General features: G+C 46.1%; 1 protein-coding gene across 2 annotated transcripts in view; it reads left to right on the plus strand.

Annotated features, from left to right (window-relative positions):
- The first annotated feature begins 487 nt into the window (after positions 1 to 487).
- The window catches only part of ALOX5 (arachidonate 5-lipoxygenase), a 59,468-nt gene continuing 38,290 nt past the window's right edge, over positions 488 to 21,665 (plus strand). For both annotated transcript variants that reach the window (XM_082423487.1, XM_082423488.1), the window contains exons 1-3: positions 488 to 796; positions 7,848 to 8,046; positions 12,494 to 12,575. In XM_082423487.1, coding sequence (XP_082279613.1) covers positions 647 to 796; positions 7,848 to 8,046; positions 12,494 to 12,575 — 431 coding nt within the window. In that variant the 5' untranslated portion in view covers positions 488 to 646. The remainder of the gene's footprint in view (positions 797 to 7,847; positions 8,047 to 12,493; positions 12,576 to 21,665) is intronic.

Consider the following 21,665-nt stretch of genomic DNA (forward strand, 5'->3'; position numbering starts at 1 on the left):
CCGATGCCCACGGAAGTCTCTGCGTTGCACAGTACCAGCTCAGGTGTCACCCCTCCAAAAGCTTTCCTGACTCCCCAGGTGGGCTCCTCTTCCCGCTGTAGACTCCCAGAGCACCCCTGCTCTCAGTAATCACAGCATGGCTAAGTGCCCCAGTCGCGCGGCCTCCCTCTAACCCCGGGGACTTGGTGAGAGCGGGGACTGTGTCTGGTTTTCTAGGCGTCCCTTGAGTCCAACCCTAATGCCTCACAAGGGCTTGGCAGTGAGGGAAGCCGAGGCAAGAGGGAAGGGTGAAGAGTGAAAACAATGAATGAGAAACTGAGTGAGAGAATGGAGGGAGGGAGGAGGGGATAGCAGCTGAGGTGGCCCCAGTCCCCTGACTGCCAAAACAGAGGCCAGGTGGAGGGGGTGAGGTGCAGGGACGGGTGCGCTTACCGAGTCCGAGGCGGGTCCGGCGAGGTCAGAGCTCCGGGAGGGCGGGGCCGGGGGCAGGGCGGGCAGGAAGGGGAGGGGGCGGCAGGGGCCCCGGACGCTCAGAGGCCGGAAGCTGCCGCGCGGGGTGGGCGAGGGGCGGAGGCCCGCGGACCGGCGCGCCGAGGCTCCCAGTGCTCGCTGCGCCCGCGCCCCGCGGCCCTCGCTGCGCGCCACCATGCCCTCCTACACCGTCACCGTGGCCACCGGCAGCCAGTGGTTCGCGGGCACCGACGACTACATCTACCTCAGCCTCGTGGGCTCCGCGGGCTGCAGTGAGAAGCACCTGCTGGACAAGCCCTTCTACAACGACTTCGAGCGCGGGGCGGTGAGGACGCGCGGCCCTGGACGCGAGGCCACGGGCTGGGGTGGCCGGGACAGGGTGCGGACGTCGGGGCGGCCGGGACCCAAGTTCGGGGGCGAGGGGCTCTGAGAGGCCACTTAACTGGGCAAGCGCTGTGACCACCATTACTTGTGCCCCACTTCCTAGGGCTCCACAGATGGCATCTCGGCTGTGGGGAGAACGCGCAGGGCTGGGGGTCCAGAGGCCTGAGTTCCATCCGGGCCTGACCACTAGCTCACTCTGCCCCCTCTCTGGGCCTCAGTTTCCCCAAATGTAAAGTACAAGGGTTGGCTTCAGGCTGGTCTAGGAGTCTGAGCCGGTGGCCCAGAGTGGCACTAGCTTATGTGTCCACACCTGGGCAGCTCCCATTCTCAGTTCAGGTCCCCATAGGAATGCAGAGGGAACCAGAGACCCAGGCCAGGAGAAGCCTTTTGCAAACCTGGAGGTCGTCGCTGGCTCCCAGCAGAGTGTACACCAGGGAACACTTCCACCCAGAGTGTGAGGGCTCAGAAGAGGAAGAGAGAGGAGGGCTTCCCCTCTCCCCTCCTCACCAGAGACCCTGGAGCCTGGGAGTTCGGGGAGCAAAGGGAGCCCATGTTGACTGCACGTCTAGTCTGTGGTGCCAGGCGCTGTGTGAGGATTCATTCAGAAGTGGGCTCCCCATGCTGACCTGGCCGTGAATTCCAGCCTGTAGCTTTCTCTGTGAGCACCGCAGGTGGCGATCCTCGCCAAGTGTTTGGTGTGATGTGCCCAATCCACTGGGCTTATTAAGTGCTCATTACTTAAGTGCTCATGAAGCAACTATTGTGACAGCTCCAACACAGTACAGGTGCCCAGGAAATATCTGTTCCCTTCTGCCACCCCCAGCTTCTGAACTGGACCAAAAAGACTTAGATTCCACAAAGCTGTCTTTTTATCTCTTCATTATTTGGTTGAACCACAAGGAATTGCTCATAGTTGACTATTTTTGACAAATAAAACTGGCAATTTCATATGGTTCAACCAAATACTTCTTGGATAATATTCATGAAGCGTGTTTTAGGTCTGCAGAGCCTAAAGTAAGCAAATAATAGTCCACTCCTTTTCCAGATTCCAAACTCAAAGTGAGCTTGATTCCTACCCAGGAGCCTCAGAACCTCGCTATAAGCCCATCTGACACTTAGCCAGGTTCGTCATATTAATGTGGCTAGAGTACCCTTCTAGAAGAGTTAGGAGTTGAGTATAAGAACTACCTCCTATTGTTTGGTTCCCCAACCAGGGAACTGGCCCAGAGGACGGTGGTGCAGGAGGGCTAATGAGTCATCCATTTGGGATGATGACACCCTCAGCCATTCTGAAGCACCGTCAGAAATAATTATTTCCATTATTTCGTGGATTCCCCCAACACTTATGGGAGGAGAACAGGTTACAGACTTCTCTGCCTTTATAAGTGGTCCGCAGTGGGTCCGTTCTCCACACACGACACACATCAGTGTGCAGCATGAGCAGCCGGGTGTGGCTTCTCAGACGGGAGGTACGGGGCTGTGACCATAAAAGGGTCGTCGGAAGGAGGTGAAAGCATCCCTCTGTTCATTATTTCCCCACCCTGAGAATTCATTCAAATGACATTATGATTAAACACTTCAGTGAGAGTCCAGCAGCAAATTTCAGGAGAGATTTGCATGTCACATTTCCATTGTGGTAAGAGGGGGCAGGTCAGGAGGGGCACTGCAGGGGAATCGCTGGCTCCAAAAGGCTCTTTGAAAAAAATCATCTTTTGAGAAAGGTCCTGCTGATGCAAAGTTACTCCACACTTGGTCTTGCACAGCCCAGAGCTACTTCCTCAATCTGCAGCCAATGTCTCTTAAGGACAATTCGTCCCATTTGGGTAAAGGTGAAGGAGAAATCTTAGAGGAAATACTTGCAGAGGAGATAAGGCTAACCCATTTTACCCGAAAAGTGTTACAATCATTATAGATAATAACAGTTACAGTAACAACAGTAAAGACTTTTTCTGGGCAACCAATTCAGTCATTTCCAGGTCATTGGCAGGTCAATACCGCATTCCCCCATGCAAAATTCAGTCCTATAATGGATGGGACTGATTTTTTTCTCAATAAATTGAGTCACAAATCCCTGGTTATTCTCATCAGAGTTCTGCCAAGTGATTCAGGACAGGACTGGGAATAGGAGTCCTTCGCAGGTGAGATTGTCCTGTCAACCGTCACGCCATCTGCTGGGAAGGCCCAGGCGGTGGACCCACATAGCCCAGAGACTAGCCCAAATTTAGCAGATTGATTTCTTTGACTCTGTCGATTTAAAGTAATTCAAGTCCCGATGGGATAACTTTCACAGATCCGAAGATTTCTGGGAAATCTTACCTGACCCTTTTTCATTCCCTGGCATCACTTTTAGGAAAGCGAAAGGCAGTAGGGTGATGCTTAGTATATCATCCTTGAATGATACATGGATGATATACTAAGTACATGTGAACAAGTCTTACAACTGTACTTCTTAAATATTTTCAGTGAATATTCTTACAATATATTCATGAAGAATGTACTCTAGAATACCGCCTTCTCAGAAATGATAATATAGAACTGAAGAGTAAATATTTCCTTCTGACCCTCAATCTCTCTATCCTCCACCTTCCCTCTCTGTCCCATCTCTTCCCTACATTCTGCCTCTTCTTCCTCTTTCTCTTCCTTCCTCTGCTCCCTATTCCCCACAATTCCCCATGTCCCTCGTTTCTCTCTTCTTTTCTGCTCCAATTTCTCCCTTCTGCTGTCTCCTAGATTCCCCCAGCTCCCTCATTCTTTGCTCCCTCAGTCTCCCTAACCACTGCCCCTTTTCTCCCTCTCTCTGCCCCAGCCTCTCCCTTGTCCACCCCTTAATCATCTCCCTCTGTCTCTACTCCACAGCCCCCTCCTCTCCCCTCCCACCGCCCACCAGCCCCTCACTACCCTCATCTAAGACAGGCAGTCAGGCTGGACCACATCATGACTCTTCTCTGTCCTTGCTCTAGCAGGGATCTGGGACAGAAACAAATGAAACCTTTCTTTAAATGTTGATATAAAGATCAAGCAAAAAACTGGCCAGCTAACAATTTGCTGAAATACTCAAAAGCCTTAAAGTTGTGTACCCAATAGAGGATTGAGAGCAACGGGTGAAATCAGCAAACTGGCCCTTCTGAGAAAGGACGCTGGTGAATATCACATTTCCCAGGCTCCATGTCTCTTTCTAGTGTCTGACCACTGCACCCACCACCTCTGCCCCGAGAACTCCATGCTCCAGCCTCCTCCTCTCACATGCGAATTCCCCACCTCCTTTCTCTACATTCAAAATGCCCTGCCCATTCCCCTTCTTCTCCACTCAACTCACCTCTGAAATCTTACCAACTCCCAAGAGCTGCCTCAAATGCCACCTTGTAGGAAGCTTTTCCTTGTCCTCCACCCCACCCCACATTGCCCCTTCATACTCCATGGAGGGCTTGAACCAGGGCTCAAAGCCAGGTCACCTGGCTCCCAGGCCAAGGCTTTTCCCACGATGTGGCCATGGGAAACAGTGAGAGGTTGGGCCATCACACAGGTGTGGGTTCTAATTGTGGGGCCACCAGTTACTCACTAGCATGGTAGCTGCCTGACCTCTCTGAGCCTCAGTTTCCAACTATAAAATGAGATAATCATCCACTCGGCCATGCACATGTACTGTATTTATTGAGGGCCTGTTATGCGCCGTGCCATCCACTGTTGATACTGTACACTGTGCAGAATGGACATGTGATATTAACGTGTCAAGGCAAATTAGTCAACAGACACAGTATCCACCAGCATACTGGCCCAGGGAGAGGAGGAAGGAAGGTCGTCACACCCTGTAGCTCTTTGTATCTTCCTAAGACCTGACTTTGTTGTTTGACACACAGGACCCTGAGATCTTCCTGGAGGCCCCTCTCTATCCCTTGTGACTCTCTAGCAGTGGCTCCCTTGGATGCCAGTGTCAGTGTCACCAGACTTTGTCCCTGAGACTGCCTGAGTTAGGTGGGACTGAACTCGGGCCCTGGTTCACCTCCTGTAGCACCGGGCCTGAAGCCAGGGCCAGCCAGAGACAAGCCAGACTGGCAGTCCTCTCCCATCGCAAGACCCTGTCAGATGGCCTACTGAGTGCCTATAGGTCTGTCCAGTGATTTCATCTGGGTGAAACTCCAGGGCCCTCTGCCAGGTGCCTGTGGGTCATTGGGAAAGGGTGACCTGGAGGGCCCATTCTCCTGTGACTGCACCACAGGTGTGCCCAGGGTGACCCTGCTCTCCCTTCTCTCGGAGAAGCTACTCCGTCTCTTCCTTATCAATCCCCACCCGCAGCTGGACAGCTGGCCGTCCCTCTGAGAGTCGCCCTGGAGCGGCTCCCTGGGCCCCATCTCCCTTCCCTCTGTGATCCGAGGCTCCTCCCTCCCATGAGAGTCTTCCAACTCAGATGCGTGTGGCGCCTGTTACTTGAGATGGCCGTCCTCTCCCCCTTCACCTCAGCCTTCCTGGCATCAACCTCCCAGACACCTGCAGCCTCCTCTAGCCGCTCGGAGCCACAGGAAAGCCGTGTCCCCTGGAGCAGCCACCGCGAGCCCGGGCCCAGGCCTCAACACACGCTGACTTGCCTTTGCTCGGCCTGAACCGCCAGCAACAAAAATGCCTCCAGTTCTCACTCGGCCTCAAGGCCCCTTCTCCATCCTCACAGGAACTCCCTTCAGGTTTTGAGCCAAGTTGTTTCTGCTCATGGGCTTAATTTCTTCCTCCCATCTCTACTCTGGCTACTCAATGTGGCACATGTAGTCAAGCATGGACCTCAGTGCAGGGGCCCGTGCTAGCTCAGAGCCGCTCGCAGTCAGTGTGGGACTTGCTGACCCCCCAGGAGTCAAGGAGGGAGGACCAGGTGGTTCCGATACACACAGCAGCTGGTGGCCTGTGCCTCTGGAGAAAGGAGGCCACTCAGGCATCATGTCATTTGGACTTCTCAATGGTCCTGAAAGCTAAGCGTGATCTCCCCTTGATAGATGAAGAAACATAGCCTCAGAGAGTGAAACAGTTTACCCTGGCCCCTGGTCAGTTACTTTGGAGCTGGGATGTGAACTCAAGGCCCCTGAGGCTTTCTGAGCTGCCCTGACACTCAGGCTCACCTCGCCCTCTGCCCCTCACTGCCCTCCCTCCAGTCCTCGGTGGGAATCTCTGTCTTGACCCCGCAGGAGGGCCACGGTCTCTGCAGATCCTCGCGGCAGGTGGGACTTGGAATGGGGTGGGCCCTGCAAACGTCCAGTCTTAAGCCACCAGTCCCCACTCTGCTTCTCCAGGTGGACGTTGGGCCCCATGTTCCATCAAAACCTTCCTGCCCTGGCCCACTGATGCCTCAGCTCGGGGACCTCCCTTCTCTCCCCACCCCTGGGAAGCCACCCAACAAGAGCTGTGTCCTTCCTTTCCTCTCCCTCCTCCCAGCTCCTCAGGTCATCCAGCCCCTCATTGGGACTCCTCTCCCAACTCTATCCGGGGCCTGCCGCCTTCTCCCCACGGATCGGCGCCCTGTGGTACAGACAGGCCCCTCTGCCTGAGGCCCCACAGGCCCTGGGGGTCAATGCTCTCTGTGACCTCGCCTGTGGCCCCTGGTATCCCATAAGACACGCTGTGGGGCAGGAGGGTTCTTTCACCTGCAGGATGGGCATCTGGCAGGACAGATGTGCTGCCACACCTGTTAGGGACCCAGCACACAGGCTGGCTCCTCTGTCCCCAGGAACTGTTTCTAACTGAGGACCCAGGCCCAGACCACAGGGCACTAGGAAGAGACTTCCCTTTCTGACCACAAGCATCTGGCATCTGAGGCAGCCAGGACATGCAAGCTACTCACTGTGCTCAGAGCCAAGGGGTTTGCTGAAAATGTTCAACTTCCCACTCCCTTTAAGAAGTCCTCCCAGGGGTCTCCTGGCACTTGGAGGGAGAAGGATGGAAATGGGGATGCGTGGGGTCATGTGCGAGATGAACACCCTTCCCCTCCCCTTACTTCACCATCACACTGAGAACTCTAAGCCTGCCACCAAGGGAAAAGTTCAAGGATGGGTGAAATCTGGCTTAGAAAGTGCCTCAGAGGGCATTGAGTCTGGGGCTCCCCAAACCTACTGGTCTTTGGAACACCCGATGCAATGCTTGAGCCCCCATCCTTCCTTCCCATCTGCCATCCAGAGCTGCACATACGCAGATCATGCAGCAGCCGTGGAGGGGCTGCCCTGCACTGCCACTGCGCCAGCCCGTCTCCTGGGGTCAGGAGCCTGGCAACAGCCTGGGGAGTAGTGCTGCACGTGGCCTGAGGTAGCAAGGCCAGCCTCAGTCCACCACTGTGCCTTGGATATAGTGGACGCTGCTTATCTGATTTTCTTGGCATCACTGTGGCTCAGTGAACTGCAGAGGCCCCAGGACAGCTTGAATCTGTGTGACTTCACTTTTATCTGAGCCTCCCCATTTGCACTCAGTTATTTGCCCCACTGAGAATGAGAGAGATACGGAAAGGCCTGGATTGGAATTCCAGCTCTGCCAATTAGTAGTAGAAGTGGGGCTTACTGAACCTCACTGTCTTCATCTGAGACACAGGTCATAACTCCCCACTCCTCCCAAAGTTGTTGTGGGATCTATAGCAACGTCAGCAAGCCCTTTGCAAGCTGTAAAGGGCTGCCCCTGCGTGCGAGGGCCAGTTTGTCCCATCTAGCCCTGTAAGGTAGCAGGGCCAGCAGGCTTGCCGCCCTTGCTGTGAGTGGGGGCAGCTGCAGAGGCCCTCACTGAGCCTGGCCTGGCACTGGGCTGTGCGCAGACAGCAGAATGTCTCTCTCTGAGCAGCGCCATCCCTTGCTCACTAGACTTCCATCTCCTAAGGGTAGAGCTGGGGAATTGGCCATCTCTGTCACCCAGGGCGCAGCAGAGCCGTGCCAAGGGCAGGCATTTGGCAGACATCTCAGCTAAATGAATTGAGGGTGATTCAAAGGCTCAGGAGCTCCCAGATGGTCTTACTTGCCTTTTCTCCTTCTCAGGTTGATTCTTACAATGTGATAGTTGATGACGAACTGGGCGACATCCAGCTGATCAGAATCGAGAAGCGCAAGTACTGGTTCCATGACGACTGGTACCTGAAGTACATCACACTGAAGACGCCCTGCGGGGATTACATTGAGTTCCCCTGCTACCGCTGGATCTCAGGCGAGAGCGAGATTGTCCTGAGAGATGGACGAGGTGAGCGGCTCAGGCCCCTTCCACTCCCTGGGCTTCTGGGGAATGAGAGAGTTTGCAGGCACTCCTTCCTCGAAGAACTGTATCCATGGGAATAATAACCATGCTGTCCGTGGTTGAGCACCTGCTTCGTGCCTCGATGCACCTGTAGGAGGTGTGGCCTTCCTCCAGGTACTAACAAGCCCCAGGTTCAGAGGGGGGAAGTGACAGGCCCCAGGCTCCATCCAGCCATGTCCCCTCTCTGCTATAAAGTCCTTCAGGAGAAGATTATGACCCCCTTTTTGCCAGAGGGTAACTGGGGTCCCTAGTAACACGTACCCCTGGGTCGTGCCCCTGGATGGGCAGTTCTTCAGCTGAGTTCTCAGCTCTCCTCTCTGTGAGGTCACAGTAGGGCTTGGGCTCCAGGGACCCCATGCAGGCCAGGAAAAGGATGGAGTTGACCAGGAGTGCCTGAGTGCCAGCTCAGAGGAACCATGGGCAGGCCTGGTGTTCGACGGTCACCAGTCATTAAACTTAAGTCCCACTTTTTGCTGAAAGAGAAAAGAACCCAAAATATACCCTCTTAAGCAAGACCCTCAAATGTGCAAACCCCAATCTGGCACTTCCTCGGGAGGCCATTCTTGGTAAGAGACATGCAACTGGCCTGGTTGGAGGAGGAGGAGAGAGGAGCAGATGGCGGGGGTCAGCTAAGGCCTCTTTCCCTTTGAATGACTCCCCCCTTGCATACCAGCCTCTTAGCGTGTGTGAGTCAAATCCGTGCCTTGGCAAAATCCTGCCGTACCTTATTCATGACCCTTCAGCTTGCTCACTCTCGAAACCTGAAATGATCTAGTGCATCCACTAGAATAATGAGGAGTGGGACAGCAGCTTCTTCCAGTGCCACCGTTTAACACCTCCAAGCTGACAACACATTTCCTATCACTAGTTCATTTGCTCTTCGCAGAACTTTAGCAGGGTAGGTAAGATGAGAATGATTAGTACCCCCTCTATTTTAGCTAAGAAAACCAAGACACAGGAGGAAAAGTTCTTCTCTACCTGGTGTTCTTAAAACTATCAGGCCACATCCCACTGCTTCTGACATGGAATTTAACTTAAGAAACAAAATTCCAAGATTATTTCTGAACTAAATTATTGGAGCAGGAAGGATTTTTATCCCCTGTCTTCATGGCAGGGAAGAAGATCACAAAAGTCACCCTGTCTTACGGTGGCCAGCATGGGGAAGGTTGCAGACAGGGCACTTCTCTTCTACCAGGATCGTAGAAACACGAGCTCCACATCTCCCTCCTGCCCCCTTCCTACCCACGGTCTCAGATGTGTAGTCCTTCTTCCCACGGACCCCGAATCTCTTTCCAACAAAAAAGCATATGGCACCTTCCAGTTGGGATATTTAGAAGGTGTAGGCCAGTGTGCAGGGCCATTAGAACTCCTAGTCCTGGTGGGGTGGGGGGAGGGAAAGAATGCGAGAATAGTCCAAAAGGGAAGTGTCCTGGAGCCAGAGCTGCCTTGGGAGGAGCTCTGGTCCTCAGTAGAGATGCAGACAGCCTGGGGAGACACTACAGAGAGAGGCTGGGGAAGAAGTGTCCTCTCTTCACTGTCCCGTACCCTCCAGTCTCTGGTCAGGGTTCCCAGTGGCTGAACTGAACGTGAAGCCCTTGATGCGTTGATCAGGAACCTTCAGGGACAGAACAGGTGAAGGGTGGATCTGGAGGGGCACATGGAAGCCACCCAGTATGTTCCACTTATCAGTTGCTGTGTAGCACTCTTAGTGGCTTTAAACAGCCATTTCATTTTGCTCATGATCTTAGGGGTCAGGAATCTGGGAAAGGCTCAGCTGGGTGGTCCCTCTGTGAGCCATGGGGCATCCGCGGAGAGGGGAAGGGCTAGAGGCTTCTCTTCTAAGATGGTTCTCCTCTCGCGTGCTTCAGGGCTCCGTGGTCTCTCCCTCTCCACATGGCATCTCATTTTTAAGGCTTCCCCGTAGAGCCTGGGCTTCTCACAGCTTGGTGGTCTCAGGGTAGTTGCACTTCTTTTTGTGGTGGCTGGCTTCCAAAAGCAAGAGACAGAAAGTGGAAGCTGCCAGTTTCTTCAAGCCTGGCCCTGGAAACTGGCACAGTGTAACTTCTACCACGTTCTATTGGTCCAAGCAGTCACAGAGCCCGCCCAGACTCAAGGGGAACATAGACCTACTCTCAGTGGAAGAAATGTCAAAGAATTTGTGGCCATCTTTGGTCCACCACATGGCACGACAACCAACCCTTTGGGCAACCTGGAAATGAGGGGGCCCAGCCCACAAGCGATTCAATCACTCACCACATAGAAACCTCTGGAATCTAATATTTCACCACTGCACCTGGGGTGACCATAGAAGTCAGAGGGCTGTCTCTGTGGTGACTGACATTTTTGTAAAACACAACAAAAATTAACTACTAGAAAAATGAAATCAAAAACAAACCAAAGCCATTCAAAATACAAGCCCTGTTTTTATTATCAGATGCAACAGTCAGAAGTATTTTAGCAAGTTACTCTAAGTTTGTAAACCTGTACACTCAACCTCTGTTCTTACCTCATTGCAGACCAGCACCCAACAGTTCTGAGCCTCACAGAGCTCTCTGGCCCATTGCACCTCTGCATGAGGCAGCTCCAGTCCCAGGCTTGGAACTGGGGCCCAAAGAGGAAGATCAGTGGGTCACTGTGGTCCCAGGGATTCCAAGCATCTATGTGAAAGACTCATATCAGTCTTTTGGAATCTGTCCCCCTGAACTCTGCTGTAGTCAGTCCAGGCTTTGTCACCTGCCGTGTTCCCAGAAGTTCTGTTAGTCAGTGGGGCCAGGAAAAAGTATGCTATATGCCATTTGAGACTTGGTAGGTTGCAATTTTACATGTTCTCTGATTTATTCATACATTAAAGCTAAAGAGATACAACTCCTCAGAGCCTGAGAAATAGGCAGGTTCTTTAAGGTGGATAAGAGATGATGAATGTACCAATGACAGCTGTTGTTACATTTAATACTCACCTTGCCTTCAGTGGCCTCGAGCCTCCCCACTGATTTACAAAAATGTCAGTCTGTGATGGAATGGAAATTTTAAAAACCCGGCTCTTCACCACAGAGAACTGGAGAAGCTCTTCACTGCAGAGACCCCCTTTCCAGGAGATGTTCTGGAATCCTGCCAGTTGGGGTTCTATTGACTGTGTTCGCTGGTTTTACCTTAAATAATAGTATAAAGGGTAATCTTGATCTGACCTCTCCTGCTCTAAAGGCCCTGAGAAGTGTGACCAACTGTGCCCTTAGCCACCTGCCCACTCCTGAAATGAAAGATGAGACACCTTTGAAGTCTGGCTTAGAGGGAGGAAGAGGACACTCAGGTCCATGATAATTATAAGGACAACAGTGATAACCATGGTTCCCATTTACTGGGCACTTACTGGTCCTAAGCACTTATGTAGTGATTTGCTGCAGTCTCTCTCTAAATCCCCACCATGGCCCTAGAGATAAGCGTTAATTATCTCCATTTTACATGGGAAGAAGCTAAGGCAACTTGCTCAAGGTCACACAGCTTTAAGTGACACAGCCCTAGTCCAAACCCAAACCCAAGAACATCTCTTCTAAAGCCCACACTCTAGGACATGACAGGCTGTTTTAGAATAAGCTCCATTCTCATTCCTCTGTGTAGCCACCACAGGAAACTGGACAGTGTCAGCGTCTGTATATTGAATCTTAAGTCACACATTTCTCCAGGAAGCAACCAACTGGACTTAGAAACACAAGAGCCATGAGTCCCTGCTATTCTCTCAGGCAACATGGAAACCCGCAGTGGCTGCCATTTCTGCTCTGCATGAGAAATGCAGGAGTGAACTGCTCTGAAGTGGTTTGAAGAGATCCACCAAAGATCACGAAATGCCTTTCCTCTGAAGTGGAAAGGCAGCTCTGCACCAGGGGACCCAGGATTCTTGGCAAAGGCAGTGTCCTGGGAGCCCCCAGGTGGAAATCCACAGGCAGGCCAGAGATGGGCACACTGTGCCTGCCAGAGAATCATTGCATTGGTCTGCCTTCCTGTAATTCACGATGAGAACCAAGCCTGGCTCATGTATCTGGATGTGATTCTCAGAACCCCGAGGTTCAGAGCCCCCAGGCTTGCTGAGTGAGCAGACAGGAGGAGGAGGAACTGGATTTGTCTTTTATAAAGAGAGTTAGCTAACAGCATGGGATTTGAGTCTTGTGTTGAAAATCCACTAATTAGGTTGTGACCTTGGGTAAAGTTCAAGGGCAAATCTATTCAACCTCCCTACGCCCCCATTTCTTCGCTATAAAATGAGGGGGCGTTCTGAGGCTTAAATGAGACAATACACATAAAGCACTTGGCTCAGGAAGGGTGTCTGAGGGAAACCTGAATACTGGATGTTGTTAATGTGCTTCCCTAGGCTCTTCTCACACATGTCCTTTTCTCACAGCGAAGTTGGCCTGTGATGACCAAATTCACATTCTCAAGCAGCACAGACGTAAAGAACTGGAAACACGGCAAAAACAGTATCGGTGAGTTATGATATCAGACCAAATGGCTTGGGGTCATGGTGTCTTCTATCTCGGGGGCATAACCCTGCCCACAGTTTATGGCCCATCATTGCTGGTATGTGATGACCAAGGAACCAGATCCCTTCAGTGCTCCTCAGTACCCAAGCTCCACCTTACCACCACTCCAGGCAGAGATGGTGAAAGAGTTATGAAAAACTTGGGATCAACCGTATTGGCATTTAGGAGGAATGGGACAGTAAAGGCTTGAATTCACCTTGATGTTCTCCCACTCCCATTGTAGGAATTACCCTTCACTTTTTATGTCTTCTTATAATAATTCAGTTATAAATGTGATACATAATCTACAAGAAAATTGACAAATCTTTAGCTAACAGACTAAGAAAAAAGAGAAGAATCAATTTATTAAAATTAGAAATAAGAGAGGGAACATCAATACCAACCTCACAGAAATTAAAATGAATGAAAGGGAATAGTATGAACAATTGTATACCAACCAATTAAATAACTTAGATGAAAAGGACAAATTCCTTAGACAGAAACTGCCAATGCTGACTCAAGAACAAATCAAATGAATAGACTGATCACAAGAAAAGAGAGTGAATACTAATTTTAAATTAATTTTAAAACTTCCTACTAAGTAGTTTTAAAGTAATTTTAAAACTTCCTACAAAGAAAAGCCCAGGCCCATATGGCTTCACTGGTGAATTCTAGCAAACATTTAAAAAATTAATACCAACCCTGCATAAACTCTTCCAAAAAATAGAAAAGGAGAGAACTTGTCTCAACTCATTGTATGAGACCAGTATTATACCAAAACCAGACGTCATAAGAAAACTACACATCAATATCTTTTATGAATATAGATACAAATATTTTCAACAAAATAACAGCAAACAAAATCCAGCAGCACATGAAAGACATTATACAATATGAAGAAGTGGAATTTATTCCAAGTATGCAAGGTTGGTTTAGCATCCAAAAATCAGTTAATGTAGTACACCATGTGAATAAAGAACAAAAAAAATACATGGTCAAAAAAAAATACATGATCATCTTAATAGACACACAAGAAAGCATTTGACAGAATTTTTTAAAAACACTCAAAAAATAGGAACTGAAGGGAACTTCCTCAACCTGATAAAGTGCATCTACAAAAAATTCACAGTTAACATCATACTTAACGAGAAAAGACTGCATGCTTTCCTCCTAAGATCCAGGAACAAGATAAGTATGTCAGCTTTGCCACTTCTACTCAACATTGTACTGGAGGTTCTAGCCAGGGCAATCAGGCAAGAAGGAAGAAAAAACATCCGTATTGGAGAACAATAAGTAAAACCATTGCTATTCACAGAGGACATGGCCTTGTATATAGAAAATCCTAAGGAATTCGCCAAAAAATCATTGAAACTAAAAACAAGCAATATTGCAGCATACAAGACCAATATACAAAATTCAATTGTTTTCTATTTGCGAGCAATCAATAATTTAAAATGAAAATAAGAAAACAATTCCATTTACAATAACATCAAAAGGAATAAAATATTTATGAATAAATTTAACAAAAGAAGTTTAAGACTTACACAATGAAAACTACAAAATACTGTTGAAATTAATTAAAGAAGAGCTAAATAAGATGAAAGACATCTCATGTTCATGAACCAAAGGACTTATATTGTTTAAATGGCAATACTCCCCAAAGCAATGTATAAATTCAACACAATCGCTATTAAAATCCCTGCTGACTTTTTTGCAGAAATTGACAAGCTGATTCTAAAATTCATATGGAAATGCAAGGAACCCAGAATAGTCAAAACAATCTTGGAAAAAAAGAAAACAAACTTGGAGATTCACACTTCTCAATATCCCAAGTACTACACCACTGCAATAATCAAGACAATGTAGTATTCACATAAGGATAGACATATAGATCAATGATATAGAATTGAGAGTCCAGAAATAAGCCCTTACACTTATGGTCAGTTAGTTTTCAACAGAGGCAACAAGACCATTCAATGGGGAAAGAAGTCTTTTCCACAAATGGTGTTGGGACAACTGAATAGCCACATGCAAAATAATGAAGTTGAACCCTTACCTCACACCACATACATAAATTAACTTAAAATGGATCAAACACCTAAATGTAAGAGCTAAAACTATAAAACTTTGAAGAAAACATGGGTAAATCTTCATGACCCTGAATTTGGCAAAGGATTTTTATATATGACCATGAAAGCATAAGCAACAAAAGAAACACAAATAAGTCATCAAGTTTTAAAAGAAACACAAATAAGTCATCAAGTTTTAAAATTTGATGTCATCAAATTTTAAAACTTCTGTGCTTCAAGGACACCACCAAGAAGGTGAAAGAACAACCCACAGAATGGGATAAAATATTTGCAAATCGTGTATCTGATAAGGGACTTGGATCCAGTACATAAAGAACTCTTACAACTTAATGATAAAAGATAAATAATCCAATTTAAAAATGGGCAAGGACCTGAACTGATATTTTTCCAAGGAAGATATACAAATGACCCATAAGCACATGAAAAGATGCTTGACATCATTATTCATCATGGAAATGCAGATCAACACCACAGTGAGGTACCACTTCACACTCAGGAGGATGGCTAGAATCAAAAAGTCAAATAATAACAACGTGAGGATATGAAAAAGCCAGAACCCTCATACACTGCTGGTGGGAATGTAAAATGGAACAGCTGCTTTGGAAAACAGTCTGATAGTTCCTCAATCTATTAAACACAGAGTAACCATATGATCCAGAAATTCCATACCTAGGCATATACCCAAGAGAAATGAAAACATATGTTCACACAAATATACCTGTGCATGAATATTTATAGCATCATTATCCATAATAGCCAAAAGGTGAGTACAACCCAAATGTTCATGAACTGATGAATGTCAGTGGGATATCTATATAATGGAATATATTTTGGCCATAAAGAGGAATGAATAAACACTTCTCCAGAGGAAATATACAAATGGCCAATAAGCACATGCAAAGATGCTCAAAACCATTAGTCATCAAGACAATGCAAATTGAAAGCACAATGAGATACCACTTCACACACACTAGGATGGCTGGAATTAAAAAGACAGATAATAACAAGTGCTGTAAAGCATGTGGAAAAACTGGAGCCCTCATATATTGCTGGTGCAATGTAAAATGATGCAGCCACTTTGGAAAACAGTTTAGCACTTCTACCTCTAGGTACTTACACAAAACTAATGAAATCATATTTCTACACACAAAAAAAAACCTTATACACAAATATTTATAATAACACTATTCATAATACCCCCAAAGTAGAAACAACTTAAATTCTGTTAATTGATGAATGGATAAATAAAATGCTGCATATCCATGCAATGGAATATTATTTGGCATTGAACTATGGATACATGCTAAACTATAGATGAACCTCAAAAACATTATAATAAATGAAAAGGTCATATACAAAAGGCTGCATCTTGTATGATTCTATTTATATGAAATGTCCAGAAGAGGCAAGTCTATGGACACACATTAGTAGATTAGTGGTTGCCTAGAGCTGAAAGTTGGGGTGGGACATGGGGAATGACCATTAATGGGTACAAAGTTTCTTTTGGGGTGAACATATTCCAAAATTAGATTATGGTGATGGTTGCTCAACTCTGTAAATATGCTACAAACCTTGTAATTGGATACTTTTAAGGGATGAATTTTATTGTATGTAAATTATATCTCAGTATAACTGTTTTTAAGAATAATACATGAGCAAGAGTGCACATCTGGAAAGTGGTGGTCAGTGGGCTGTATCCAGCCTATAAATGTGTTTAATGGGTCATTGTGGAATTCTGAGTAAACAGGGCTCTTATTCTCTAGGTTTCCCCAGTCCAACACCAGTCTATCATCTATATCAAGTCTTCTTTCATTTCCTACTTTGGCCCCTGGAGACATTTGAGTTTGAGACTCCTTCCAAGGGAAGGAACAGTCAGCATGGTTAACTGGGCAGGGGCGGGGGTGGGGGGGTGCTTTTGGAGAGTGATGACTGTTACACTTTTCACATATTCCTCTATAGTTCAAATTCTTACAAGGAATATGTAACATGTCAGGTTTTTTTTTTTTTTCTCAATCCAGTAAAGCAAGAGAAGGGGAATAATGTAGAAGCAGAATAATGTAGAAGCAGAAAAAATACCTGTAATCCATCCATTTTCACCTTTATTTCTTTGGGATTATATTGTATATATGACTTGACAGCCTCCTTTTTTTCCCTTAGAAGTATAGCAGAATCATTTCCCCATATTTTAAAAATCTCATCACAAACATTATTCTAGTTTTTATATAATATTTCATTGTATGGATGCACCATACTTTCCTTAAACACCAACCTGACTGGACATTTAGGAGGTTTTTAATTTTTTATTCTTATAAATAATGTGAAATCTTTCCTTTTTGTGTATATTATTAAGTATTTCCTCAGGATAGATACCCAGAAATGAAATTACTAATTCAAATAGTAGAAGTTATTAGTATATATAGACAAATTTCTCTTCAAAAATCTTTAACCATTTTTCATGATCAGTGTGTAGATACCTATTTCACTAATACTTGCTGTAGCTGGGTGGTATCTTCTATTTTTTTAACTTTTCTAATTTGTAAAGACATCTCTTTTCTCTTAGCTCCTTATTCTTTCCCTCTTTCATGGACCCACTGCTGTCCAGTGGTTGAGAAATCCCCACTGAGACCACTGATTGCCCCAGTCTCAAAATTATCTTTAGCTCTATCCCCCTTTCCTTCAAAAACTTACATTTCCATGAAACAGAATGGAAAATGAGAAACAGGGCCATACACACATGGATACTTGATATATTACAGAGGCTCCGACAATGAGTAGTGTGGGACTATTAGGAATCCATACGGAACAGAGAGAGAAAAGTGGAGGAAGAGAAAAAGGAGAAGAAATTGGACTCTACATCATATCATTCAGAAAACTCATTTTAGAGTTGAATAGACTTAAATGTTAAAGGCAAAACTATAAAACTTTTAAACTATAGAAGATTCTTCTTCATGACCTCAAGGAAAAAAGATTTTTCAAACAAGACTCAAAATGCACTAACCATAGAGGAAAAGAATAAACTCACCTATCTCAAAGTGAGGAACTTCAGTTCACTACAAGACACCACAAAGAGAGTGAGGAGAAAGTTCACAGAGTGATGGACAAGAATTATTATTTATCATGTACCAAGGACCCCTACAAATCTACAAGAAGAGCATTGTCAATTCAGTAGAAAAATGGACACTGCAGTCACTGCACAAAATATAAGCAACAAGTATACGAAAAGGTGCTCAACCTCATTTGTAATCAGAGGAATCAAAAGTAAGATCACAATGAGCTACTGCTACTACTGCTGCGTGCGTGCACACACACACACACACACACACACACACACACACACAGGCAAAACTGAAACAACTTGACAGTACCCAAGTGTTAAAGAAGGGATGAAGGGATGGGAAGGGTCATACACTGCTGACAGGGATATAAATTGAAACAACCTCTGTAGAACACAGTTTTGCAATATTTGGTGAAATTGAAGCTACATTATAATCTTTGACTTAGAAATTCTACTCTTGGATCTAAATCCAGGTGTGCAGGTGCACCTGGATACGTGTACAGAGATGGTCACAACAGTATTATTTATGAGAGCCAAAAAAATGGAAACCACCCAATGTCCATCAGCAGTAGAACAAATAAATAAATTGTGATAACTCTACCCTGCAAGGAAGAGCAGTGAACTGTTGGTACCCACAGCAACATGAACAAACCTCACTAACACAGTGCTAAAGAATAGAAACCAGACACATGTCTGGCCAATCCATGAGGTTTGAAATTATATTGCTTAGGGAAAGTTGTGTAGCAGTGGAACAATAAACAATAGCAGGAAATGATTATCACAAAATCAAGGTGATCGGAGAGGTTGAGTGGGCAGTGGGTGTTGAGGCTACTAGCAATGTTCTGATTCTTGATCTGGATGTTGCTTATACAGATGTTTTGTGCATTTTTCTGCGTATGTGAGTGTGTGTGTGCATATATACACATACATACATATATTTGTATATTCTTTTCCAAAGTAAAATTTTTTAATGAAATTTTTATGATTTTTAGGACCAGGTATGGAAGAATAATCTGCTAATACAGTGCATAATGTTAAGGGTCTATGAATTTGCAATTTGTTGTAGAATATATGTGAGTAAGCCTCTCAGCTCAGGCACCATATGATGTGTTTTGAGACTTTTGTACTTGGTGCAGTGCACAAGGCATTGTCCAAGAGCTATGCACCGCCCATTCCCATCCTAAAGGATTGGTGTTCATATGCCCCTTCCACAGCTTCCCTCCCAACTTCAACCACCCAGGGAAAGCCCCTACAGTGAGCACTCCACGTGCTTCTGGCCTTGTGGAAGGAGGGGGTCCTAGACTGTGGCAAGTTAAACAGTTTCCAGAGAATCAGGCTAGTTTGTGTCCTGTTAAGAGAGTGGACAGCAAATTTTATCAGTTCCACACTAATTCAGACTAAGATGTTAATGACTGATAAATCAGTCTTACAGGCATTTTGTCTTAACCCAGTATTTTCCAAAGTGTGCACTGGAGCAACTGGTCCCAAAACTTTCTCCCCAGAAGAGGGTCCCATGGTAAAAAAAGTTTGGGAGGGGGCTTCCCTGGTGGCGCAGTGATTGAGAATCTGCCTGCCAATGCAGGGGATGTGGGTTCGAGCCCTGGTCTGGGAAGATCCCACATGCCGCGGGGTGGCTGGGCCCGTGAGCCACAATTGCTGAGCCTGCGCATCTGGAGCCTGTGCTCCGCAACAAGGGAGGCCGCGACAGTGAGAAGCCCGCGCACCGCGATGAAGAGTGGCCCCTGCTTGCCGCAACTAGAGAAAGCCCTCGCACAGAAACAAAGACCCAACACAGCCATGAATAGACAAATAAATAATTAAAAAAAAAAAAAAAGAATATATATTACTCTTAAAAAAAAAAAAGTTTGGGAAACTGTTTATCACATCCCCCTTCTAGAGGTTCACGATGCACATAAGCATTGAGGATTCTGAGAAGTTCTGGGGTAATGGACCCTAGTTAATTTTATTTTTAACCCAGTGTGTCCCAAGAGAATTTGACGTACGACTCTTAACATCGTGCAGAACGACTGCTCCATGCAGCATCCTTTGAGAAACACCCCTTCCCCAGGGAGAGGTGGATTCATTGGTGTGTTGGTTTTACGGAGATGGGGCTTTGGCAGGGTCTAGGGAATGGGGAAGAAGGTTTTCTGGTGAGATAGTCTGCCCCTTTCTTAGATCTAATCATCATTGTTTCTTCCTCCTTCTACTCATCTGTCCTTTTCAGACCTCCTCCTCTGCTTCCGTTCAGGAAACACTGAGCTTCGCACCGTCTGCATATTCTCACAGTTCCTCTTTCATATGAACTCACAGGCTTCCAGATTAGAGTTTGGAAGTAAAGTAACAACTAAGAATAATCTCCAGTATGTCAAAAGCTGGCAAGTCCAGCTAGCTCTCATCACTCAATCAGCCGGGCAGAGACATGGAGAATCCCACACAGGTCATAATCCAGCATCCATGTTCTCTCACTATGACTGCATATACCTGCGTGGTACACACACACACACAGCAGAATGTGTTTTCATCTACATCATTTAATCTAATCATTCTGTGACTTGCTTTTTTCCCAGTGGTCATTCTGTTTTAAAGAGCAGCCAGTTGACACAGATAGGTGTCGTCCATTCATTTTAGCTTCTGTGTAGTGCACCACCGTGTAAGTAAACCACTGTGTTCACCCACTCCCCTGCTGGTGGACATGTGGGTGGTCTTTAATTTCTGGCTGCTGCAAGCCACACCACAATAAGCTTCCACATATGTCTTGTCTCCTGGTGCTCTCTTGAATGAGTTATTCTAGAGAACATCCCTAGGAGTAGACACCAAATTTTGCAGACCATGTGTTAAGTTTTCTAAATATTGCCTACTGTTTTCCAAAGGGATTCTGCCAATTTTCACCCTAAGAGCTGTTCCTGAGTTGCTGTTTCCCTACATCACTGACCCACTTTGCACTTTGAGACATTTTCATTTTTGTCAATCTAATGTGTGTGCAATAGTATCTCATTGTTTCCCTTGTCCCTAAGTTGCCACATATTTCTTGCTTTATGTGAAGGTACCATAACTTATTCAGCCATTCTATTGATGGACATTCAGCTTGTTTTCCATTTGTATGTTGATTTGGTTTCGGTGCCTGATGAACATAGATGCAAAAATCCTCAACAAAATACTAGCAAACAGAATCCAACAGCACATGAAAAGGATCACACACCATGATCAAGTGGGGTTTATCCCAGGAATGCAAGTATTCTTCAATATACGCAAATCAATCAATGTGATAAACCATATTAACAAACTGAAGGAGAAAAACCATATGATCATCTCAATAGATGCAGAAAAAGCTTTCAACAAAATTCAACACCCATTTATGATAAAAACCCTCCAGAAAGTAGACATAGAGGGAACTTACCTCAACATAATAAAGGCCATATATGACAAACCCACAGCCAACATCATTCTCAATGGTGAAAAACTGAAACCATTTCCACTAAGATCAGGTACAAGACAAGGTTGCCCACTCTCACCACTATTATTCAACATAGGTTTGGAAGTTATAGCCACAGCAATCAGAGAAGAAAAAGAAATAAAAGGAATCCAAATCAGAAAAGAAGAAGTAAAACTGTCACTGTTTGCAGATGACATGATACTATACATAGAGAATCCTAAAGATGCTACCAGAAAACTACTAGAGCTAATCAATGAATCTGGTAAAGTAGCAGGATACAAAATTAATGCACAGAAATCTCTTGCATTCCTATATGCTAATGATGAAAAATCTGAAAGAGAAATTAAGGAAACACTCCCATTTACCATTGCAACAAAAAGAATAAAATACGTAGGAATAAACCTACCTAGGGAAACAAAAGACCTGTATGCAGAAAACTACAAGACACTGATGAAAGAAATTAAAGATGATACAAA

The sequence above is a fragment of the Balaenoptera physalus genome (assembly GCF_965194825.1).
Source record: "Balaenoptera physalus genome assembly, chromosome: 14".
NCBI lineage: Eukaryota > Metazoa > Chordata > Mammalia > Artiodactyla > Balaenopteridae > Balaenoptera > Balaenoptera physalus.